This window comes from Astatotilapia calliptera, chromosome 8 (genome assembly GCF_964374335.1).
Source record: "Astatotilapia calliptera chromosome 8, fAstCal68.1, whole genome shotgun sequence".
In the NCBI taxonomy this organism is placed as follows: Eukaryota; Metazoa; Chordata; class Actinopteri; order Cichliformes; family Cichlidae; genus Astatotilapia; species Astatotilapia calliptera.
Genome location: NC_137429.1, coordinates 19327417 through 19352692, shown reverse-complemented (window position 1 = coordinate 19352692; position 25276 = coordinate 19327417). Strand labels below are relative to the sequence as shown.

The following is a 25276-nucleotide window of genomic DNA, read 5'->3' as shown; positions in this document are numbered from 1 at the left end:
TGAAAGCCTTGACAAGCAGAGGTGTGTCACACTGTGGAGTCCCGCCCAGTATTTCACCCCACCTTAAAGATAAAAATATATATTTGTTTCTCTCTCCTGTACAAGTGCATTCCACACAGGGAAATGTAAAGGTTAAAATGTTGGAAGATAAAGTTGGTGAACGGTGACACAGAGTGAGTGGGTGAAAATAAATGCTCAGAGGCCTGAATTGAACCTAGTCGCTGTGCCACTGGAGTGGGCTGCCACGGAGAGTAACGGGGGGAAGGGAGGTCCATGCAAAGGTGCAGTGTGCAGGAAAATAAAACAAACCAGAGGTTGATTAGCTCAGATAATTTTTCATTGTCAGTACTTGAAGCAAATTGTGGGGTGGAAAGGTTTTTGGCTTCTGGGAGGAACATGCCAAAAGAGTTCGAGAAGGACAAATGAAACGTGTAGAGCTGCTGTTTCAGGACCCAAAGAAATCAGGCAATTGAGAAATCACTGACACAGTTCTGATGGGATCAAAGGGCCAAAAATCTTTATCTTTTGCTGTTATGGGAAATTTCTGATGAAGTCAGAATTTCTGCAAGTGAAGGAGATTTCGGGAGTTATTTAGTGTGCTTAGCAAAGGGAGGGGAAGTAGAGCTGTGTATTCTGTTGATAGGTTATGCAGCTGGCAACTGCACATGTACATATTAAAGAAGTTGTCATAAGACTCTATTCAAGCCCATTAAAAGTAGACCCTATGATTCAACAGAACCACCTATAGCAGCAGTAATCTGAAGTAATCCTTTTCTGTGTGACTTTATCGTTGTGGAGGAAATTCAGCCCACTTCTCTTTACAATGTTGCTTCACTTCACTGGAGTATTGAAATGAATTCACATACAGCTTTTTAAGTTGCTGCCACAGCATTGCAATCAGGTCTGTACTTTGACTGGGTCATTACAACACCATGATTCTTTTCTTTTTCAGCCATTCTGTTGTAGATTTGTTGGTGTGCTTGGGTTTCATCGGCCTTAAATTAAAGTTTCTGTGCCGAGCTTTAGCTGCAAACTCAAATCATCACCCGTCCACCACCATGCTTGACAGCTGGTATGAGGTATTTGTGATGATATGCTTAGTTTCCTCCAGAAGGTGGTGCTGTGCATCCTGGCCAAACATCACCACTTTCATCTGTCCAAAGGATGTTGTTCCAGAAGTCTTGTGGTTTGTTTAAATGCAACTTTAAAAAGAAGCCTTTCTCCACTGTGCAACTGTACTTTCATGAACTTCAACATTTAACATGCTAACCGAGACCTCTAGGGTTTGAGATGTAGCTCTTGGGTTTTTCTTTTCTTGGACAGTCTAACCTTGGGGTGAATTTGCTGTTATGTTCACTCCTGGGAAGGACTGGAGAAGCATTATTGTTCCACACCAGAAAACCGGAGAGGTCCTCCCACTTGCCGAGCGTCAAAAAATTGCATTTGATTAACAACACCTGCTGCTTTTTTACCATCTTATTTCCTGTGAAAAATGATAACACGATGGCCGATTTCAATATTTCACATTTTTGGAATTTAATTAGAACATAAAGATTATTATTTCACACAATCGAAAGAAGTGTGTGTGTGTGTGTGTGTGTGTGTGTGTGTGTGTGTGTGTGTGTGTGTGTGTGTGTGTGTGTGTGTGTGGTGGTTGGGTGATGCATGATTGCACAGTGTACATGTTTGATTTAAAGGGATGAGGTGGGAAACTCACAAGTGGGGTGTCATAATTCATAACAGTAATTGACAAGACAAGTCCCACTTTATCCTCCAATAGAGAGGTGGGGGCGGAGACAGTGAAGTTGGTGAGGTTGAAGCTCGCCTTTGGTTTATGGACAATTGAAAAACTATTTCAAGAACCTCTTCCATTACACGGACTTTGTTTGTATCACAAGGTATTTATCAATTATTAATTAATACGCCTAACCATTTCTAAATGCGTAGATTTGTAGTTTATGAGTTTATGAGTGATACTAGACAGCTCTATTTAAAACTTCCAAGCCGGCATACGTGGCACATTGTGTGCGCCTGTTCGCGTGAGAAAAATGTCGCTCCTCGGTCGGAGTAGAATTTAAACCTATTAACTATATAATCTGAACAATAACAATGCTGCTACAACCACTCACGGGCACGAAGTTCTAATCCCAGTAGGCTGTAAAAGCAATGTTGCGACTACTGCATCAGCCTCCGCCTCCTTTGTTTTCTTTTATTTTCTTATTTTGATAAAAGTGCGAAAACTGAGCAGAGACAAAAGATTTAGTGGTGGCAAACATAAAGGTAACAACTTAACCTGGATAAAGTGGTATTTCCCCACGTGTTCGGATTTTAACCATCTACCTAGCATCATACATGAACACGTGTCAGTGGTGAGTTAAGGCTCTGCCTGTTATGTGCGCAATCCAGGCTCAAATCGCTAAAATCTAGGTGAAAGCTTTACCCACTGTGGGTGAAGTGGGTAAACAGTGGTGCATTATAGTTAATTGAAGTTAGACTAAATTAAAAGCCCAGTTTTAACTTTTTAACACTCCATAGACCGCGTGTACCATAATAATAAAAAAGAAAACATCATCAAATGTATTTGTAATTTCTACACGTCTTTAAAAAAACTTTAATTATAAAATTCTTATTAAGTTTGTCATAGTTTAATATTTCTGATTTATTCGTTTATTTATTCATATTAACTTTCGTACTGTTGTGTATTTCATGATTTATTGCATTACAAGCGATGGTTTTGTCTCAATTTTACTTTGAAAGTTACACAAACACACAAATGGGAGTGGCTTCACGGTGTCGTGGCGCGAGACAGCGGAAGAACGCAGCTACGTCGTAGTAAACGGCTTAACAACGAAAATGCCGCGTTTATAACATAGTCAGCGGTTTTAGGTCTTACTTTAGTATTTAAGAATTTAATAATAGTGGTTTGAGAAATTTCTAGCATGTTACATTAAAGAAGAAATATAGAAACAGAACAATAACTGAGCTCGATGTTGTTTTAGTAATAATTCAGCAGCGACACGTGCCGTTTCCTCTAACCAAAAGGAGGGATAAAGGATTATCGTCGCTGCTCTTCGTTACTTGTCGCTTTTTCTACCTCTTCGTTGACTGCACCCGCTGCTTGCCAGGTGAGTTTGGCTTCATGTTAATTGTCCGCTTTCTGTAAGCTCTCCAACAGCTGAGTCCAGTCAAATGGTCGAGGATGCTCTTAGCCATGATGCCATTGCATCTTTAAGAAGGGACTATTTTTGGGGTGCTTTAAGTGTTATTGAGAGTAACTGTAAGTGATATGGAGTATATAATTGGCGCTTGTGTCAAGAATGATTTTACACTTGGGTTACCAGGAAAATTCATTCATCGTCTGGCGGCATAGCGGGTAACAGACAGTACAGTGCCCCATGCAACTAAGCCTAGTCCTGCCATTGTTATGGCCTAAATATTAGTAACACCTCAAGTTGTAGCATGTTTCAGTCCAGTGTTCTTTGAGTACAGATCCCAAAATTATAATGAACAACTGCGTAAAAAATGTAAAATAAACCTGGAAATAGTAAAAATTAAGGAAGTTGGTTTTTTTTTAAGGGTTTTTACTGATGTGGAAACCGAGAATCCACACAGACACTACCACATAGGCTAGATTCCTTTTTAGGCTTAAACGCCAAGGTGACAATTAAATGCTACCTAGGACTCTCCATTAGTTTGTAGAACTGAGGAAGCATATTGAGTGAGGTGATGGTGATGAAACATCTTTATGAATCTAGAACAATATCTTCAACTTGAGCTACTGTGACCTGGATGTCCAAGCACCTGTACAGACAGACTTCTTTGTGGTGTCTGTATGTGAGCAGAACCTTGGGAAAAAGTGTTGAAGAAGTTCTAATTCCAGTAGGCTGTAAAAGCCATGTTGATACAATTGCATCAGCCTCTGCCTCCCTTGTTTTCTTTTATTTTCTTATTTTATAATAGTGAGAAAAGCTTGCAAAAGCACACAAAACAGAACAGAAATAGAAAAAAAACAGAAATAGCAATAAACAGGCCATGACACTCAGCTTAATATCACTTTTACGGTGTCGCACAAACGTCAGGATCGATTACTCTAATGTTAATGATAGTTCGGTTATTTTGCTGCGTAAGCTGGTTTTGTTTAGTGGTGTCGAGCCAAACAGACGTCTGTTTCATTGAGAAATGAGCAGACAGCTTGCTCGTTAAGTTAAAAGAACGGTAGCTTTTTCACAGGATCCAAACATTTGGCCAGTGTAGTAACTTAGCCACTTTGTGGTTAAATTTAGCTGTCGTCTTATTTATTACCCCTAATTACACAAATACTAAACAGGAACAGAAATAGACAAATACAAACAGGAAATACTCCTTATGCTATTTTTGTAACAGTGTATAACACCTGAGTCCAAAGCTTTTTATCTCTCCTGCACTTTTCCAAACGTTTTTTTTCTTTCTCTCTTATTGTAAAAGCATGTGGATTTATTGATAAGTTAAAAAAAATATTTAATCCTGCAACTTATTACACATGGCATTTCTGTGGTGGCCCTGAGATGCCAGACGGACTGCTACTGAAGAAAACAACAACCAAAAAATTAAAAAGCTGTGAAAGCATGCGGAATACAACAGAAGAAGAAAAAAAAATGGAAATAGAATGCTGAAAAGCTTAAAACAGGGCCACCGTCAGCTTTGTATTTTACATTGACTTTGTCCACCTCATTTAAATATATTTGTTAAAACAGTGGACAGTACAGCCTGCATGTCAATGATGTGACAGATGCAATGGAGTGACTGGGACACAGTGGGAGTGGAAAGCAACAATAATGGTGCAAAAACAGAGCTGGGTTGCAGCATATTTGCTGGTCATCAGGATCTTACTGACAGATGCGAATGGAGGTGAGTATACGGTCAATTTCTCAAACCACTTGTTAAATTATTTTTTAGGAAACTTTGTTGAACCTTTGAGCTGTATTTGTTTTTTTTATGCTTTTGCTCTGTCTTTAGTTGTAATCTAAGAAGCTTTAAAGAAGGCGACTGGACTTCTTTAGATTTTGTGAAGATTTTGTGAAGACAATGAAGAGCTTATTCAGTTCTCAATGTTGGGAAAACTGAAGAACTTTTTTTTATCAAAAAAAGAAAAAAAGAAACATAACCTTGACTTTAATGGCAACAGACCTAAAAATACTTTTAGCTGCTCCCTTGTGACAAGGCGTTTTTTTGAAACCAACAAACTTTGCTTAAAGACAACGTTAAAGACAATATATATATATATATAAATCAGTGCGACTAGAAATGAAACATCCGCTTTTGGAGTGACAGTACATCAGTGAATATGTAATGCGCTCGATACCTGATCGCTCGATACCGCCATTGCCCGTGTGGCCGCCGTTGCCTTCCGCACGGCCGGCCTCCTGACCCTTTTGCGCGCCGCCACGGCCTTCTTCGCGGCCGGCCTCCTGAACTGTCCCGTCCTGGCCTCCTGTGTTATCGGGCCCCAGGCCGGCCACCTGAACTGTGTTTCGGACTCTGCTCCCCTGTGAGTTTTGTGTACCTTTTTTTTTTTTTTTTTGGGACTCTGGGGCCTCCGTCTTTGGTCATGGCCCGGTCCCTCCGTCCTGCGCCCCCTGCCGCCCGCCTGGATCTGGTGGTGTGTTTCTGTGGCTGTCGGGGGCCAGCCCTTGAGGGGGGGGTGCTGTCATGGTCCTGCGACCATGACTCAGTGACTTTGTGTTTGTGTTCTTTATTGTTATTATTCTCTTTATTATTCATGGGCTGTTTTGGGATGGTTTGTGTTTGGGATTTTAGATACTGGGTTCTGGGTTTGTGCTCCCTCTATTGGTCCCTGGTGTTAGTGTTCCCCTGTCTCGTCAGGTTAATCAGGTCCAGCTGTTTCCCCCACCTGTGTGTGATTTCCCAGTGTCTCTCTGTGTACTTATAGTGTGTGTTTTCCCTCTGCTCCTCGTCGCGTCGTCTGTGTTCATACCCGGTGAATCCCCTGCGTGCTCTCCCTGCTGTTCTCCCTTCATGTTCAGGTTTGCCACTCCCTTTGTGTAGTTTCTCCCAGTTTAGTTCGTCCTTAGTTCTGTTTGCCATCTCCACTTTATGTTCAGTATTGTCAATAAATCACCCTCACATCTAAGGAAGCGCTGCGTTTGAGTCCTCCTTTCCACTCTTCACACGTGCCCCGGACCGTGACAAAAATAATTTTGATAACCACAGATGTTTTCAGCTGTGTTTGGGCACAGTCTGCTTCGCTTTTTGCTCACAGCTCTCAAAGTCTAGATTTGTTTTGTTGACTTTTAAGCTTTCTTTCAGTTTGTATCATCAGGTTTGTTCTACACACTGTCAAGAAATACTAGAAGCTGATATTGTGTTAGCTTTCAATTTTTGTGCAGTTATGGCTAGAAATGAGAAGGGTTCAAATAGATAAATGTGCTTGTCCTAATTTGGAGCAGGGTGATTTGGTGTATATAAGAAATCACTCAGTAAGAGGATGGCTGCCTTTTTTATCTAACACTGGCTTATTACTGCTGAGGCCCAAAATCTTGGGGGGGGGGTGTCCAGTCCAGTCCAGTCCAGTCCATGACTGATAGTGTTCCTTCTGCTCCAGCTTCACAATAGGAATATAATATTTCTCAATTTGAACCTCCAAGTGTTTCTCTGTTCTTATGTTTCAGCTACTGAGGTATCCTGTGTTTTCATGGAGAGATGCATCTTACCATGCAGTTTCCAGATTGGCAATGAAACCATCATCTGGTGGTTTAAGACAGAAGGAGACAAACTTGTCCACTTATTCAACTATAACAAAGAGCAGCTTGAACACCAGGACCAGTGCTTCACAAACAGGACTAAACTCTTCACGGATCTGATCTGCAGAGGAAATGCATCACTTCAGCTGACAGGGGTGGAGATTCAGGATGAGGGCAAATATAACTGCATAACCCACACCACTAGAGAAAACCAGGAGTCATTTGTCAACCTAAACATTAACGGTATGAGAAACTTTCTAAATGTGCTGTCAGATTAGTAATTTTACACATATTATTAGTCACCTGATCACAGTTCTTTTATTGCAGCTCCAGTGAATGAGGTCAAAATTGATCAGGTTGACAACAGGATCACTTGCTGGTCAGAGGGGATCTACCCCAAGCCTCAGCTCACCTGGTCCACAAGCCCACCATCTAACATCACCTTCCTTAACACCACCACAGTCCAGCAAACTAAACAGCTGCTTTACAACATCAGCAGTTCTTTGATGTTTTCAGACGGTCTTTATAATGTGCTCTTTATCTGCACCATCAGCACTGGCAGAACCAGGAATAGAGCCACTCTGAGGAAAATTTGTGAGTAGTTCAACCAACTCAGGTGCTCAAACTTTGGTGCAACTGTAGGTTTAAAAATATATGAAGTAAACATAGTTTAACAAATGAGAGTTTTTGTACTGTGATTTTCACGTATCATATTAGACTGTAGTTTTAATTTTTGTGGTTAATTATATATATTAAATGCTTTCAGCTCTTATCAGTGATCCCAGCACTGGCGTGACAATCCCCTGCACCCTCTCAAGCACTTCACTTACCAATTTCACCCTCCTCTGGAGATTCAACCAGTGTCAGACCATCGTGAACCAAACCGGGATGAATGTCACCTACTCAGTGTCAGACGAGTGGAGACAGAAGGTGGTAAATGTGTCTAAGTCAGGCAGCCTAATGCTAAAGGACTTATCTGCAAAACAGGAGGGAATGTACACATGTAAGCTCAGTAATGCTGAGGAGATGCACACTACTCACATCCACCTGAGACTAATCAAAGGTAAAATCAAGTTAAGATAAAACATCATAAAATTTGTATTCTAAGGGGACATACTGTAGGGAAAAACTTAAACTTAACATCAGCTTCAAACTTGCCCAGGCCACCTGATGACTCGATATAGCCAGCTTTCTGAAGAAATTAATTAATCATTGATATCATTATTCAATTAATTGTGTATTGTGCTGCAAAATGTGAAGTAATTTGTGTAAGTGTCAGCCAAAGCCAACCAAAGATTGTGACTTAGTCATTGTACACTTAATTTTTTTTATAATTCACCAGTAAAACACGGCTGTCACAATTAAAGTAATGTTTGGGTGGGGAAACAAGGAAATATTAAGTAAGCTGTGTTTATAGTTATAAAGATGATGTACGTTCTATGATAATCACCAACATTATGATTAGTAACTACTTTAATTACACATTTTTTCACAGGGGGTCACTCTAGCACTGTAGTCATTATTACAACTGTGTGTGTAAGTGTGTTGATCGCCTTCGCTGCCCTACTAATCTGCAGAATCTACAGAAAATGGAGAGGTAAGGGGTCTGCGTTAAACTTTAATTACTTTGTTTGAGTTGTACCATTCAAACTGCAAAGGCAAATGTTTGTTTATTTTCCAGTGTTAAATTCTGTAGAGTCTACACCATAGTGTGTGATGATGTGTGCATTTATACTGTTGTACTGGCCTGTCTGCATCGTTCTGCCATCTTGAGGCATCAGTCACCAGACTGTGATACTACTAGGCAAACCTATCAGTTATCGTGTCTGCATCACTTGCGTAGTAAAGTATTTCTGTGACGGTACACAGCGTAAGTTGTGGTTTATGGTGGGTACTGTGGTGTAAATGTAACACAGTGCTGCTGTTTGAAGCATATGTGGATGCCAGGTCCTAGGAGGTTAAGGTGAGAAGAGGGAATAAAACATCATTGAAGGAGTACTGCTGTACAAATAAACAATAAAAATGTATAACAAATATAATTCAACAAAAACATTAATGACCAGAAAAATAACTAATACATTATGTATACTGATATAAGATAAATGAATGACCGGATGCTATAAATAGATTTTTTTAAAATCTATTTTTCCACTTGATGTGATGTCACAGCTTCTGTAGATTAGACATTAATTACTTTTTGACTCGCTGAAAAAACCCCCCACAAACTTCTTATTCTGAGGACAAAACAATAATGATTCAGTCTTAAGTACCAACTCTTATCAACTTCTTTTTGCAGATGACGTTGTAATCTGAAGGATTTAGATTTTGGACACTGAAGACTTTTTGAACTCATTCATCTCGCTTTCAAAGTCAAGCCTCAATCTTTGCATTTTTCTTGTCGACATTTTCTAGGAGGGTTTATGATTGTTGGTTTCACAGATTGTAAATTTATTTATTTATTTTTTTCTTACTGCAAGGTCAGCAGCTAAAACAAAGCACTCTTGTAAAATCCTGAACCCTGGTGGATTATACTTATTCAGAACACTTAGAAGTAGAAAGGACAAACTAAACATCTTCTGTCAGCATTAATGTAAGAATTTAAGTCCATCACAGCATTTAAACAAATAAGCACTCAAAGGAAAGTAGGTCATAGAAACCCTTGTAAATCAGCAGTCAATTCAAGTAAATTCAGTTGTATTTATGCGGCACCAAATCCCAACAACAGTCACTTCAAGACACTTTATATTGTTAGGTAGATCTTACAATAATACAACAGAGAAGAAACACATAACACAGACTGAACAAAGACACAGACTCACCTGCAGGCACTACAACAGAGGGAACAGAGACGTGGGACCAGGGCAGACACAGACACTGACTGGACACGGGGATATAGCGGACAGGGGAGACAGCAACTAAGGATTACACACAGACAAACCATAAGACATGACTCTAACAAAAACCCAAAGACTAGAAATTATAAATAATATAATAAACTCAAAAACCCTGGGTCAACGACCCAGGCATCCTAACAGACTCTCAACAAATTGGAGTCTATTAGATAGATATTATTTAAACCCCTGCATGGTCTAAGCTCTCAATAATGGTTTTATTATTGACTGTAATAAAACATTACAGTCAACAGTATCGAACGCTGCACTGAGGTCTAGCAGGTCAAGCACAGAGATGAGTCCACTGTCAGAGGCCATAAGAAGATCATCTGTAACCTTCACTAAAGCTGTTTCTGTGCTGTGATGAGCTCTGAAACCTGACTGAAACTCTTCAAATAAGCCATTCCTCTGCAGATGATCTGTTAGCTGTTTTACAACTATTCTTTTGAGAACTTTTGAGATGGAAAAAAAAAAAGGTTGGAGATTGGCATGTAATTAGCTAAGACTGCTCAGTTAAAGATGGCCTTGGTTAATGATGGTTTAATTACTGCCAGCTTGAAGACCTTTGGTACATAGCCGATTATTAGAGATAGTTTGAAACATTAATTAATGGTAAGACTTCTTTGAGCAGTCATCTAGAAATGGGGTCTAAAAGACAAGGTCGCCGATTTAGCAATGGGATGACCAAAAACCATATGCCTAATGACTGCGACCGGCTGGCCCAGGTTCTAATCCAACCCACGTCCTTTTGCCGCATGTTTTCCCCTTTTTCTCTCCCTCCACTTTCCTGTCACTCTGCTGTATCTATCTAATAAGGCCAAAAAAATAATGATGGTTTGAAGGAAGTAATACTGAAGTTAACTCAGAAAGATCAATTGGAGAAAAAGACTAAGTAAATATCAATGGTATTGAAAGTAGCTGTAGATAATGTTACTGTAAGATGATTATGTGTAATTTTTCCTGTAATAGTTGGAATAATAATAGATCTTCTAAATTTGTGATATGCCATTTCCTCTCCAGCTTACGAGTTTTCTCCTTAAGGTGCACTTTTGAAGTTTATATCAGGGAGTGAAAAAATTACTGTATGTTTTAATGCTTTAATTTAAGTCCAATGTACCTTTGAAAATGTGACCAAAGAGAATCATTTTATGCTCTGAGTTTTGAAAAAAGTTTCAAAACACCCACAGCTGCTAGTTAGCTGTTATTGCTAACTTCCAGCTGCTATTTTTACTTTATTTTGTATATTTTGGATTAATATAATGTTATATTTTTGTAGTTTTCTGGTATTTGTATTTTGGTATTTGCACAATTGTTTGTTTGTTTGTTTCATTTGAAACGCATTAACTAAAGATGAGAGTTTTAAATCCATCTAGTTTGGCCACTTTTTTAGTAAAAAGTGGCCAAATGATTTGGCAATAAAAATTTGTGATACTGTATGTAAATAAGGATTTTTTTAAACCCTGTAACACTGAGTGTTTTATATTTGATAAATGGGTTTTTGTGAGTTTTTGAAGCTTTACATCACCACTGCCATAAATGACAGAAAAGTGTCCTTTGTATTTGTCAGGAGGTTCAATAAACACTCCACTTTTAAAGCATTAAAGATTTCTGGCAATTATTTCATTGTTCAGGTCAGGGGTGTGGAAACTCCAGGCCTCGAGGCCCGGTGTCCTGCAGGTTTTAGATGTGTTCTTGATCCAACACAGCTGATTTAAATGGCTAAATTACCTCCTCAACATGTCTTGAGCTGTGTCCCAATCCAGCGACCGTACGCTTTGGCGGGTACAAGAAGTGTGGAAGTGAGAGGCTTGTGAAATGGGACGATCTGGCCTTCGTGGCACTGTTCAGGTAGCCTTGCAACCATGATACTAACTGCAAGAAACGTTTCATACAGCATTGTTTGACAGAAATGAAGGAGAAAAAATGTTTTTTTGTTTGTTCATTTTTTTATGACATCACTTTGATTTGATAAGTATCTGAGGCTGAGACCACAGGACTGTAAAAACATGATTGTTGGGCTCCATTTCTGTACTGAACAGTCATTTAAGATTAGTTAGTAAATAACAATTAGCTGATGTTGTTCATGAGACTAAAGTCATCTCACTTTGGCAATGTAAGTATAATATGGCCAATATTATAGTTATTGTCACATTATTATGATATATTACAGCAGTGAGCTTGAACTCTTACATTCACTGAGCTTCAGTAAAGGTTCAAGTTGCATTTATTTATATTTCCTATCACCTTAAATCTTCACTCAAAGACAAGTATCTTTGACAGTGTATATATAGATGTATTATATATGAGATAAATGTTGTTCTTTTAATATGTTGGCATTAGTAAATTTGGCTCAATACTTACATATATGTGTAAAAAGAAAATGTACGAGCTGTGATAACTGTGTCTGATAGAATGAAGAGTAGACTGATATATTAAATATTCCTTTATTGGGTGAGAAAATCAGACCATGTCATAACTGCTTTAAGTGACTTCTGCTAAATGGGACAAACTGGGCAGAAAGTATACAAACACATAACATCCTTATAGAATATGATGTAACACTATAGATCAACTTACCTCAGAATATATGAAGCATATAAACAATTACAGCAATATGATGCAACAAACACAGCAGTACTACTAATCCAAAATACTCAAAGCTTCATAGAAATGAAACAAACATTTATTTTTAGCTCCATTCTGCTGCTGATACATACTTTAGGTTTCTGAACATTAAACTTGTTGCTGCCTTTCATAGTGTGTAACCTGAAGGCCCTGAGTACTTTCTCCCACACTGCAAACACTGGAATGATAAAATTATTTGAACATTACCTAATAAGACTGATTCAGGACAGACAATTAGTTATTTGAAACTTTCCTAGCAGTCCTTCACAAACAGGGAACAGTCTGTCTATTCTCTGCATCTGTCAGCTGCTGCTGGCTCTTCCTCCTCCTCTTCCTCACACACTGCTGAGTTTGTCCTGGTGGATCATCAGGGGTGCAAAGCCTCACAGATGATGTGCAGCAGTGGGTCCCTCAGTCTGTACTCACTCTGGACACTTGGAGTTGTCACACATGGAAATCAAATGTGTGATAAGCTGCAGGATTCAAACACAAGTGTAACTTATAAATACATGTTCATACTTTTATTACACAATCAGAGAGAAAGACAAAGAGAGAGAGTGCAGGACAGACAGACAGGTGACAGTCTCAGGTAAATATGGTCTGTATTTGTATAGCGCTTTACTAGTCCCCAAGGACCCCAAAGTGCTTTACACATCCAGTCATCCACCCATTCACACACTGGTGATGGCAATGTAACCACAGCCACCCTGGGGCGCACTGACAGAGGCGAGGCTGTCAGCGCCACCGGGCGCCACCGGCGCCCTCTGACCACCACCAGTAGGCAACGGGTGAGGTGTCTTGTCGTTGTGCCCAAGGACACAACAACAAGCTGGGGCTTGGACTTGAACCGGCAACCTTCCGATTACAAGGCGAACTCCCAACTCTTGAGCTATGATCGCCCCAGGCAGTGTATACACTGCTACAAAACAGCACAAGAGAAGGAGGATTTAGTGTTTGTGTTATTACGAGTGCTAAACAAGAAGAGTTCCCAGATGGTGCAGTGGACACATGTGTGACTCCTGTGATTAAAGCATCTTTCTTTCAGCTTAAAGAGTGAGCCGTCAGCTCGTTCAAACACACGTTAAAGTCCGTTTGGCTCGACACCACCGAACAGAGGCAGCAATATGACATAGCTAACATTAACAGTGCAGTGAATCCTGCTTGTGCCGTGATATTCAGGACTGCAAACCGAGCAGCATCACTGACTTTCAGCTTGTTGTGTTTGTGGATATATGACTGACTTTAATTATCCATAAAATCATCACATTCTTTATAAGATTAAGGTTAACTATTGAACGGCGTATATTTTAAAGTAAAGGCTTTAAAACCAAGTTAGTGCAAACAACACTAATGTCACCTAACTTATGTGGCCGATATGTGGCCAACAGTAATGTTTTAATGTTCTTCATTGTTAAACACTTGCACATAAATACTGTAAGTGACATCATATTCAGTACTTACTTACTTTTAAAAGTTTACTCTTAGGCCGTTTTTTCCGAACAAAATATATATGGGACCAAGAAGTCTACACCGGACCACACTTCAAATTTGGCGAAACGAAGTGCGCATTTGTCTAGCGTATTTGTTGAGCGCATTTGGGACACCCTTCCTTGCATCGCGGTCACGTAATCGGTCTCCAAATGCGCAATACGAAGCGTGCAGTCGCTTCGTATTGCGAAGTCTGTCTGTCTGTTTGGTTTGGTATGAGATGGACCGCAGAGTGAAGGCAAAACGGCAAACAAGTGCTCAGCATCTCTGGGAACTTCTTCAAGACGGTTGGAAAACCATTTCAGGTGACGACCTCATGAAGCTCAGAGAATGCCAAGACTGTGGAAAGAGGTAATCAAAGCAAAGGATGGATATTTCAAAGAATTTAAAATCTAAAACAGGTTTTAAGTTATTTCGCAGTTTTTTGTTTACTACGTAATTCTACATGTGTTCATTCATACTTTTGATGCCTTCAATGAGAATCTACAATGTAAATAGTCACGAAATGAAGAAAAGCCATTAAATGAGAAGATGTGTTTGACTGATAGTGTGTATGTGGGGGGGGGTATGTGTGGTGGGGGATACGTGTTACACAGTGTTTGCACATATTTGATTTAAAGGGATCAGGTGGGTTTCTCAGAGAAATTGAAAAGTGGAGTGTCATATTTCATAACAGTACTTGAGAAGACAGGTCCCACTTTATCCTCCAATAGAGAGGTGGGGGCGGAGTCAGTGAAGTTGGTGAGGTTGAAGCTCGACTTTAGTTTAAGGACAATTGAGAAACTATTTCAAGAACCTCTTCCATTACACGGACTTTGTTTATATCGCAAGGTATTTATGATTTATTAATTAATACGCATAATTCTTTCCAAATGCGCAGATTATTTGTAGTTTATGAGTTTATGAGTGATACTAGACAGCTCTATTTAAAACTTCCAAGCCGGCATACGTGGCACATTGTGTGCGCCTGTTCGCGTGAGAAAAATGTCGCTCCTCGGTCGGAGTAGAATTTAAACCTAGTAACTATATAATCTGAACAATAACAATGCTGCTACAACCACTCACGGGCACGAAGTTCTAATCCCAGTAGGCTGTAAAAGCAATGTTGCGACTACTGCATCAGCCTCCGCCTCCTTTGTTTTCTTTTATTTTCTTATTTTGATAAAAGTGCGAAAACTGAGCAGAGAAAAAAGATTTAGTGGTGGCAAACATAAAGGTAACAACTTAACCTGGATAAAGTGGTATTTCCCCACGTGTTCGGATTTTAACCATCTACCTGGCATCATACATGAACACGTGTCAGTGGTGAGTTAAGGCTCTGCCTGTTATGTGCGCAATCCAGGCTCAAATCGCTAAAATCTAGGTGAAAGCTTTACCCACTGTGGGTGAAGTGGGTAAACAGTGGTGCATTATAGTTAATTGAAGTTAGACTAAATTAAAAGCCCAGTTTTAACTTTTTAACACTCCATAGACCGCGTGTACCATAATAATAAAAAAGAAAACATCATCAAATGTATTTGTAATTTCTACACGTCTTTAAAAAAACTTTAATTATAAAATTCTTATTAAGTTTGTCATAGTTTAATATTTCAGATTTATTCGTTTATTTATTCATATTAACTTTCGTACTGTTGTGTATTTCATGATTTATTGCATTACAAGCGATGGTTTTGTCTCAATTTTACTTTGAAAGTTACACGAACACACAAATGGGAGTGGCTTCACGGCGTCGTGGCGCGAGACAGCGGAAGAACGCAGCTACGTCGTAGTAAACGGCTTAACAACGAAAATGCCGCGTTTATAACATAGTCAGCGGTTTTAGGTCTTACTTTAGTATTTAAGAATTTAATAATAGTGGTTTGAGAAATTTCTAGCATGTTACATTAAAGAAGAAATATAGAAACAGAACAATAACTGAGCTCGATGTTGTTTTAGTAATAATTCAGCAGCGACACGTGGCCGTTTCCTCTAACCAAAAGGAGGGATAAAGGATTATCGTCGCTGCTCTTCGTTACTTGTCGCTTTTTCTACCTCTTCGTTGACTGCACCCGCTGCTTGCCAGGTGAGTTTGGCTTCATGTTAATTGTCCGCTTTCTGTAAGCTCCAGTCAAATGGTCGAGGATGCTCTTAGCCATGATGCCATTGCATCAGCCCATTTACCGCGCAAAGTCACTAGAAGGGACTATTTTTGGGGTGCTTTAAGTGTTATTGAGAGTAACTGTAAGTGATATGGTGTATATAATTGGCGCTTGTGTCAAGAATGATTTTACACTTGGGTTACCAGGAAAATTCATTCATCGTCTGGCGGCATAGCGGGTAACAGACAGTACAGTGCCCCATGCAACTAAGCCTAGTCCTGCCATTGTTATGGCCTAAATATTAGTAACACCTCAAGTTGTAGCATGTTTCAGTCCAGTGTTCTTTGAGTACAGATCCCAAAATTATAACGAACAACTGCGTAAAAAATGTAAAATAAACCTGGAAATGGTAAAATTAAGGAAGTTGGGTTTTTTTTTAAGGGTTTTTACTGATGTGGAAACCGAGAATCCACACAGACACTACCACATAGGCTAGATTCCTTTTTAGGCTTAAACGCCAAGGTGACAATCAAATGCTACCTAGGACTCTCCATTAGTTTGTAGAACTGAGGAAGCATCTTGAGTGAGGTGATGGTGATGAAACATCTTTATGAATCTACAAAGATATCTAGTCGCCTTCAACTTAAGCTACTGTGACCTGGATGTCCAAGCACCTGTACAGACAGACTTCTTTGTGGTGTCTGTATGTGAGCAGAACCTTGGGAAAAAGTGTTGATTTGCATTATTAATCTGTTTGAAAAGTTAAAAATCTTTCATTTTGCTCCCTTCAATTTCAGATGGAGAAGCAGCCCTTGCCAGCTGATGATGACAGGACAGAAGCCACAGAAGTTGATGGGCTCACTGGAGAGAGCAGCCCGCAGGAGACGTCTGAGCCAGACGCCCGAGCCGGATGGAACAGTAAAATAGAGTACTTTTTGGCTCAAGTGGGATTCAGCGTTGGACTCGGCAATGTCTGGAGGTTTCCGTATTTGTGTCACCAGAACGGAGGAGGTAATCGTCTGCAACTCTTAACCACAGTAGATCGCTGCCACGCACTGACTTCGTTGAAGGTTCAAGAGATCAAACGTAGTCATTTTAGGGAGAGGATGTGCAGCTTCTACTCTGCTCAGTGAAGCAGGCAAACACATGTGAAGAACGTTCACTGTTAAATGCACTCTTTTTGTTCTTCACTGTCTTTATTAGATTGTGTTTCCGTGTCTTAAACGAACACAAAACACGTTAAAATCACACCACACTACTAAAGTACAGGTCATGTGACGTGTGGCATTTCACATCACTTTGCTCCTATTTGGAGAAGTTCCCTTTAAGTTACCAACAATAAGGGAGTAAAGCTGTATCAGAAGTGGGTGGCTGTGTGGCAGAGGATATTGTTTTCAGCTCCTGGTATACGCCTCTCCACGTAGGAACTTTTAAAATATTATTTTGTAATGATATTCTTGCTTTCCCTCAGAAACTAATAAACAAAGTAACTGTCTTTGCATTACTGGACAAGCATGTGATTAGACCAACACCAGAAATGAAACAGTGGAGTTGTGTGTTTGCAGTCTAATCTGTATAAGCCAAATAGATCAAACTGGTGTTGGTGGAGGAAGCACTCAGAGCTGTCCTGCTGTCATGCTAGTATAAACATCTGCTTCTCCTTTGCACACGTGGTGTTGCTCTTTTGCTAACTGAGAGTCATTCTCTTCCCAGGAGCCTTTCTCCTGCTGTACATCCTGCTGATGCTGATTGTGGGCATCCCCTTGTTCTTCCTGGAGTTGGCAGCCGGTCAAGCCATCCGACAGGGCAGCATCGGAGTATGGAAATATATCTCACCCAGGCTCTCTGGCATTGGTTACTCCAGCTGTGTGGTAAGATAACAACTGTTGAATAATTAACCCTCCTCGCTTCCTCTTCCTAACGCTATCAGTTTGGGGCTGTGCGATATACAGATGTCTTTTTGTGCAGGAAGTTTTTATGAAGGAAAAAGTACTGTTTATGTATTAAAAGTTGTTTGGATAGAGTGGTATACCAAATTTGTTATTTGTTATCAAATAATTGTATTAGTCTGTCAGGGCCACATTCTCTTCTCCATCTTGAATGTCAGGACAGTTGTAGTTTATGAGAACAGGACTTTCTCTTTCATTCTGTACGGCCTACAGCAATGCGCATACTTTCTTCTTCTCTGGTTTTAACGTATTATCTTGTTTTCAACTGTTCTCAGGTTTGTTTCTTTGTGGCTCTCTACTACAATGTGATCCTTGCATGGAGTCTTTTCTATCTCGGGAACTCATTCCAGCACCCATTACCTTGGGAGAAGTGCCCAGAACAGGGGAATGTAACAGGTAAACGCGGCGCATTAAGGTTCAAAACTCACAAAGTTGTGAGCATGAGTGGTGTCTAATGTAAGCATTGTAATTTGATGTGTACTTTTCCTTTTCTCACCAGTAAAGGAATGTATCAAGAGTTCTCCCACGTCGTATTTCTGGTACCGCAAAGCTCTGGATATCACAGATTCAATCGATGAGACGGGCTCTTTCAACACTTACATCGTCTGCTGTCTGCTGGCAGCCTGGACCATCGTGTGTCTGGGGATGTTCAAGGGTATCAAGACGTCTGTAAAGGTACCTGTCCGTTCTTATTGTGTCCATTTGTTATAGCGAAGCACCTTTATTATATCTTTATTATATATATAAGTCTCTTCTTCAAATGTCTCAGTGTTAAATGACTGATGAGTGTGTTTATCCACAATGTAATATACACACTGGTGTTGTGTGAATCACATTTAAAGGAAAAACTGGTGACTCCATTAGAAATAATGCTGGAACAGGTTTGTTTGGTAGCTTTAAAGAAAATAACTGTTTTGGAAATGAAATATTTATTCTAGTGTTTACTCAGGAATCAGCTGATTAGAAAATAACAAATATAACAAAAATAACAAAAGACAAGTCCTTCATTTGTCTTGCTGAGTAACAGTGACATGCAGCGCTGCGTGCTGTTTACGTCTCTCAGTTGGGTTAAATCCCTGTCATGTGTTGGATTTCAGGGTTACTGTGAGTGCCTGAATCTGTGGAATGCGTGGCTTACGTGTTGGCTGACCTCAAATGGCAAAAACTATATCACATATTTTAATATTTTTGTAAATTTTAATTCATGGTTCATACCGTGGTGTTTGTTTCCCTTAATGCATTAAACAGTCTTTTCTCTTTGGTGCTGTACACCACAATGGGGGACAAACATTAAAAAAAAAAGGATTATGTGGTTCAAGTCCAAGAATTTTGTCTTGCCTACAGTAAACACATGATGGGGATGATATATTTTGCTGTATACTGTGTTTTGATGCTAACGTCACTCGCTCACTCACTGAGCTCATATCAGATGATTCCTGCTGTTTCTATCACAAGAGCCATATGTTTTTGGTGTGATAAGCACAGGCAGGCAGCGACGGAGGCCCAGTTAAAACTTGTGGTCTTAATAGGACAAATTTGTTGGCACATTCTCACACCATTGTCCTCTTTCTTTACTGCATTGGTATTTAAAATTCTGTTTTGCTTTTTTGTAGAGATGGCACAATACCACTTTTTTATGTCCGATACCAATATCATAAATTTGGATATCTGCCGATACCGATATGAATCCGATATAGTGTTTTTTAATCAACAAAACTGTTTTTTTTAAATATCTTGCTGCATTTTGTATAAGTTCATACTCAAGTTTAAAACAACAACTACACTAAAGCTATTCTGTTATACCTGTATGCAAAGAAAAATATTTCATAGTTCAGCAATACTGATCAATCTAATAAACTTAAACCTACACCATCCTCCCTATTCTGGTATTTTAAAGAGTACTTAGCGTAAATATTAAGCAACCTAACTAATAGGGTTCCAACTCCCAGCAACAACAAAAATAAATAAAAAATAGGGAACCACCCCTCACGCTCCACCTCATGATGCTTAATCAACGTAATCAACCTTAATTTGATGCAGTGTGAAAAAAATGCACAGAAATCAATTATTTTTCAAGAAATATTAATTAGATTCAACATCTTTCTTCAACAAAATTGCAGACTGCACAGATGGTACCTTCCCAAAGGAAAAAGTACTATAGCTTACTAGGGTATATTAGACTTAATAGTTACTATATACAGTAATTGACTTCTATTCATTTTACATCAAATTAAAACTTTGGGTGTCAGATAATTATTTATTAAAAGCTAGACATTTTAAATGAGAATAAGAAAGAAAAGTATGTCTTTGTGCCCCCTTTTCCCTGTTAATGCCCTATCGGCCCCCCTGGCTAAACTTTGCTAGATCCGCCCCTGCACAGTTACCAGCCGTCAGCTACGTAAAAAAAGATCCTGGTGTAGAAAGTAATATTAAATACATTCTAACAACAGCTGATCAAGCTTAAACGTGCTGCTGTTGTTCAGCCGCTGGTTTCCTCTTTCTGGTGCAAAGTGGGCCAAAAGCAAACAAGAGAGACGGACTCGCGACAGAAAAGCCAATCAGCTGATCATTAAGCAGTTTCATGATTGAAGTAGCAGCAAGAAGAGGCAGTCGCTTGTTAAGCTTAACGCAGGAATGCTTTACAAACATTCAGGGATGGACTTACACACTTGCTTTACTTCTCTCGGGATAACCTTGTCGGAGATGAAATGCCGGGTTGCTAGCGAAGCGCCACATGCTATCCAGACCACCGACAGGTCCCGCATGCCACAGCCGCTCTATCACGTGATGCATACTGCTCCGACGTGCTAACGTTCTGAGGCGAGTTCAAGTTTTGTGAGGTGCTTTCGTGATATTTAATGGATCGGATTACATTTTTAATTTTTCTCCGATATCCGATCCAGTAATTTAGGTCAGTATCGGACCGATACCGATACGTAATATCGGATCGGTCCATCTCTACTTTTTTGTTCATTTTAAAATATTGTATTCATTTATTTTAATCATTCAACGGCTATAACAAAAGAAATTGCTATATAAATGGGATAAATAAAGCTCAAGCTCCACACTGCTCTAAACGCTCAGTCTCAGACAGTTTTTTTCCTTCTCCTGGCATGTATGACATCAAATAAAGCCAGCAGTTAAAACCTTCTGTTTGCCAGGGGCAGCCAATCAGGAGACAGGTCACTTAAAGGGGCAGTAGCTAAAATGGCTTGTTTCAGTCACAGGATGAACTAAGGGGCTGAGCCCCAGTGCATGATGAATAGGGGTTATTTTGAACTGTAAGCATAATAAGTCTGTTTTAATTTCATATGCAGTTGTAATGATGCAGTAAACAAAGTTTACACGTCTGTAAATAGCTTTTAATATTTAAAACCATGCTGACCTCTATATTTAACATTATGTGTTTATTATGATGTGTTTTGCACACAGGTAATTATTCTTTCTGCTTCCCTAGGTGATGTATTTCTCTTCCATCTTCCCATACGTGGTGCTGTTCTGCTTTCTCATCCGAGGGCTCCTGCTGGATGGAGCATTTGAAGGAATCGGCTTCATGTTCTACCCCAAGGTATCGGCAGATAAAACGTCTGGTTCAGTGTAGAGAAGAGAAAGAGATATAAATAGTTCTTTGACACAGCTTTTGTTTCTGCAATGCAGTTGGAAATCTGGGCAGATGTGCAGGTGTGGCGGCAGGCAGCTACGCAGGTTTTCTTTGCGCTGGGCCTTGGCTTTGGGTCCATTATCGCCTACTCTTCCTACAACCCCAGGAACAACAACTGCCACCGTGATGCCTTCACCGTCTCCTTCATAAACTTCCTCACATCTGTGCTGGCTACTCTGGTGGTCTTTGCTGTCCTTGGTTTCCGAGCTAAAAACAAGGTCATGGAGTGTGTAGCCAGGTATGTTTAATTATAAGACTAAAATGTGTGTTTTGCATGTACCGTGTCATGAACACTGTTGATGTAGCTGAGGGAAATTGTGTTTGGATTTTCAAAATCAGAAATGTAATATTTTTCTGTATCCTGTTGTCTTTTTTATAGCAACTTGAATGACCTGTCAAAACACTTTCACGACGGTCTTGTGCCCAATAACGTGATGCCACCGTTTAACTACTCTGATCCCAAATCTGTGGCTCTGAAGGACTACAGTAACTGGTTTGAACAGTATGCATCTATGGTGCCTGGCAATTTAACAGACTGTGACCTGGAAAAAGAAATGCAGAAGGTAAACATTACGCTTCTTAGACTAGTTTCAGTTTGCTTACGTAGATGATGTTATAATTGGCTTGCAAATCATGATGACTAAAGCTGTGTTTATGTTCAGGGTGTGGAGGGAACAGGTCTAGCTTTCATCGCCTTCACAGAGGCCATGACCCTCCTACCTGGCAGCCCTTTCTGGTCCGCCCTCTTCTTTCTCATGCTACTCAATCTTGGACTCAGCACTATGTTTGGCACTATGGAGGGCATCCTCGCCCCCCTGAGTGAACGCTTCAAATGTCTGGCGAGGAACAAAACCAAGCTTACAAGTAAGAACCAGTTTTACCTCTTCTATTGTTTGAAAATTCATGCACGACTCAAGGCAATCGAAAAGATTGGTCGTTGACAGCTGTTAAACTGCACATCTGTCAATACTATAAAGCTCCGTAGCCACTGTACGCAATTGAGACTGAAGAGACTATCCAATGAGAAGGAAGAACGACTGTCATATAACTTGGTATTAAATACATTAGATGGTTACCCAGGCAACCAGAGCCTGAAATGCCAGCAAGTGACCAGCCTTCACTTCAAAGTGACAAGTGAGGCGTTTCCAGTGTGTGCATAGCTTCAGACTTTGAATCTGAAACTGATGTCTTTTAATAACATTTTGACGTCATCCACTGAGTTCTGTTATAAAGGCTCTATGCTGACATTAAAGAAGATGTTTTTTTCTTTATAACAACATGTGTGTCTTGTTGCAGTTGCCAGCTGCATCATTGGCTTTCTGCTTGGCCTGCTCTTCACTCAGCGCTGTGGGAACTACTTTATGATGATGTTCGATGATTACTCTGCGACGCTGCCACTCATCATCGTGGTGGTTTTTGAGACTTTCAGTGTGTCTTGGTTGTATGGAGCTGATAGGTGAGGTTTCTGATTGTGGTTAAGTGAGGTGTGTTTTTAACCATAAATCTCACTAAAGTCTTGTGTACTTTTTTTCCCTTCTCACTAAAGATTCCTTAATGACATTGAAGGAATGCTGGGCTGGCGTCCCAGTGTTGTTTACAAATACCTGTGGAAATACATTTGCCTGTTTGCTATGCTTGGGCTGCTCGGAGCCACCACTATCCGCATGTTCCTGTCTCGCCCCACGTATATGTCATGGAACCAGGAAAAGGTATCAAGTTATTTATTAACTTTATAAAAGTCTTGAACTACACTTCATTTCCTTATGAGAAAGAAGTGCAAGAATTTATTGAAGCATCTGCAAACATACATGCAAACGCAGTATATAAGGCAAAGACAATGTTTACAATTCTAACAGGCTTGAAAGCAGATATTTAATATGTCCACTTTCATCACAGCTAAGTTAGGAAAGCTTTTTGTGCAATGTCTTTAAGTAGTCTTCAGGAATAGTTCTTCAGACTTCTTGAAGACTACTCCAAGCTCTTCTTTTGATGTTGCCTTCCTTTTGTTCTGTTCTCTGTCAAGATGATCCCACACTCTGCTATAAGAATGTGGAGGTCTGTTCTTTGGGAAATCCATGACTGACAGTGCTGCACTGTGTGTTTTTGTTTGGAATCCCTGTCATGCTGAAAATGTAAACCCTTCATAAGACTTGTTGAAATTGATTTTTTTAGCATTAGACAAGAACTGGACTTGGCTCAGCCTTTTCTCCCCGTTTCTCCTCCTTAAGACACATTTTCACTGAGACAATTTCTGATGAAACTTTGGAAAACACTAGATGGATTAGCTGAAAGGCCAGGCTCAGTTCCTGAATCAGATTTTCCCCCCTTCCCCCCCCCCCCATTTGATCAGGACATTACTTTCAGATATTGCTCATCTGCTGTTGATAGTTTTTTTAGGCCTGTCGTTTCTTCTTTTGTCCGCCACTTGTCCGATTTCTTCATTTTTTAAAGAGCACACCGAGCTGAGAGTTATTAGCTCGTTGGGAATCATATTGTTGTCTTTTTTAAGCCTGTCGAACTGTTATGTTTGGCATTTTTCAAAGGATTAGATAAAGAAATGCAAAAAATGGTGTGTTTGCCACTGGTTGCTAGTAACAGAGTGCCTAGAATTTAAATTTGTTCTTTGCTAAATTGTCTCTTATGTGTCGACACAACACAGTGGAGTGACTTTTTTATGCTTGAACAGTTCATGGTCAGTGTTAAACGGCCAAAAAAGGACTTTTAGAAAGCCTGGAGAACTATTGCTCAAGACCACTTTAAAAAAGTATAAGAACGTGTGGCTCGTTGGAAGCAAAACATAAAGAAATGAGGGGTGGCTCCAGTCTACTGCAGATTAGTTTAGAAAGATATGCACTTTGTGATTGCAGGAAAGAAAACATCAGTTTGAGAAGAGATTTTTGGAGTTTATTTTTAATATCCTGAAGCTCAGTTTATTACTATCTTTCACAATACACTAAAGCTCTTAACTGTTTAACTTCCTGAATGATTCATTTGATTTGATTTTTCAGGCTTCTGAGGAGCATTTGGAATATCCTGACTGGGCTCTGGCTGTTTTGGCTTTATTAATAATATTTGCCACACTGCCCGTGCCAGTGGGCTTCATCCACGCGTTTCTACAGAAGAGAAACACAGAAAGTAGGGATGCAGAGAATGGTCACTACAGGATGGTTAACACTGAGGAAACTGCTATGACTGACCTTTCAGCACTGGAACATAGGAATGGGGACGCTGCTCCGGTTTCCTAAACCCTCAACAAATGGGCTGTATTTAAGGAGAAGGAACTTATCAGTGATATATAAGCTGATGCATTATAAAGGGACAGTCATTTTGTTACTGAGCCTTGCAGTTACCTCACTTGTTCAAAATCAGAAACACATCTACATAATGCCAGCTGTTAAACTGCATATCCGTCATGGCCTCTGTGAAGGCGGTGAACTACATTAAAAGAGGAAGTTAAGCAAGAAAGATGAGCCACAGTGAGCTGCACAGCTTCTCTGCTGTTGCTCACAGAATGATGGAAGAAGCTTGATTGTAATCCAAGGTCTTCACTAAAAGGACATGAGTTCCCAGGAGTCTGACCTGTAGTATTAAACTACGTTTTCTGTTACTGCCACTAATTACAGATGCTGCCAAATTAGTCAGAAATATTCCAAACGGCCATTTTAATATTTTCCTTTCTTTTTAAACTTTTAAAGTCAAACTAGATCTAGATGCTAAAGATGCTCCAGCAGCTTTTAAAAAGTTTGTAGTATGGAACAGATAATTTATTGATTTGTGAAAACTATTGGGTAAAATTTCCATTAAGTTATTTTTTACCAAAGTTAGTGTCCAAAGAAGCAAAAAT

The 25276-nt window shown here is 39.8% G+C and overlaps 2 protein-coding genes across 6 annotated transcripts; both read left to right on the top strand.

The window, feature by feature from the left end:
• The first annotated feature begins 1794 nt into the window (after window positions 1–1794).
• Window positions 1795–9256, top strand: LOC145430316 (V-set domain-containing T-cell activation inhibitor 1-like). 3 transcript variants are annotated; one of them, XM_080305154.1, is made up of 8 exons: window positions 1795–1898; window positions 3000–3125; window positions 4734–4887; window positions 6669–6983; window positions 7068–7334; window positions 7507–7803; window positions 8236–8337; window positions 9037–9256. In XM_080305154.1, exons 3-8 carry the CDS (start codon window positions 4815–4817, stop codon window positions 9051–9053), a joined length of 1071 nt encoding a protein of 356 aa, XP_080161280.1. In that variant the 5' UTR covers window positions 1795–1898; window positions 3000–3125; window positions 4734–4814; the 3' UTR covers window positions 9054–9256. The 3 variants fall into 3 exon arrangements, with proteins under 3 accessions (XP_080161280.1, XP_080161278.1, XP_080161279.1); XM_080305152.1 differs by lacking the exon at window positions 9037–9256 and having other exon boundaries at window positions 8236–8604; XM_080305153.1 differs by lacking the exons at window positions 1795–1898; window positions 9037–9256 and having other exon boundaries at window positions 2987–3125; window positions 8236–8604.
• Window positions 9257–14474: 5218 nt separating this feature from the next.
• Window positions 14475–25140, top strand: LOC113028523 (sodium-dependent neutral amino acid transporter B(0)AT2-like). Of its 3 annotated transcripts, XM_080305151.1 has the most exons (13): window positions 14475–14575; window positions 15680–15806; window positions 16620–16833; window positions 17536–17693; window positions 18047–18167; window positions 18271–18446; window positions 21229–21339; window positions 21429–21670; window positions 21812–21995; window positions 22095–22296; window positions 22729–22888; window positions 22979–23141; window positions 24441–25140. In XM_080305151.1, exons 3-13 carry the CDS (start codon window positions 16620–16622, stop codon window positions 24675–24677), a joined length of 1968 nt encoding a protein of 655 aa, XP_080161277.1. In that variant the 5' UTR covers window positions 14475–14575; window positions 15680–15806; the 3' UTR covers window positions 24678–25140. The 3 variants fall into 3 exon arrangements, with proteins under 3 accessions (XP_080161277.1, XP_026034648.1, XP_026034647.1); XM_026178863.2 differs by lacking the exon at window positions 15680–15806 and having other exon boundaries at window positions 14480–14575; XM_026178862.2 differs by lacking the exon at window positions 14475–14575 and having other exon boundaries at window positions 15468–15806.
• The last annotated feature ends 136 nt before the right edge of the window (window positions 25141–25276 follow it).

What these genes read in the sequence shown, in the direction of transcription:
- LOC145430316 (XM_080305152.1), top strand. Translation starts at nt 4,815, where the DNA reads ATGGTGCAAAAACAGAGCTGGGTTGCAGCATATTTGCTGGTCATCAGG. An exon ending in AGCCACTCTGAGGAAAATTT is followed by an intron (nt 7,335 to 7,506) that starts GTGAGTAGTTCA and finishes AAATGCTTTCAG; the next exon opens with CTCTTATCAGTGATCCCAGC. An exon ending in CCACCTGAGACTAATCAAAG is followed by an intron (nt 7,804 to 8,235) that starts GTAAAATCAAGT and finishes ATTTTTTCACAG; the next exon opens with GGGGTCACTCTAGCACTGTA.
- LOC113028523 (XM_080305151.1), top strand. Translation starts at nt 16,620, where the DNA reads ATGGAGAAGCAGCCCTTGCCAGCTGATGATGACAGGACAGAAGCCACA. An exon ending in TGGTTGTATGGAGCTGATAG is followed by an intron (nt 22,889 to 22,978) that starts GTGAGGTTTCTG and finishes TTCTCACTAAAG; the next exon opens with ATTCCTTAATGACATTGAAG. An exon ending in TGTCATGGAACCAGGAAAAG is followed by an intron (nt 23,142 to 24,440) that starts GTATCAAGTTAT and finishes TTGATTTTTCAG; the next exon opens with GCTTCTGAGGAGCATTTGGA.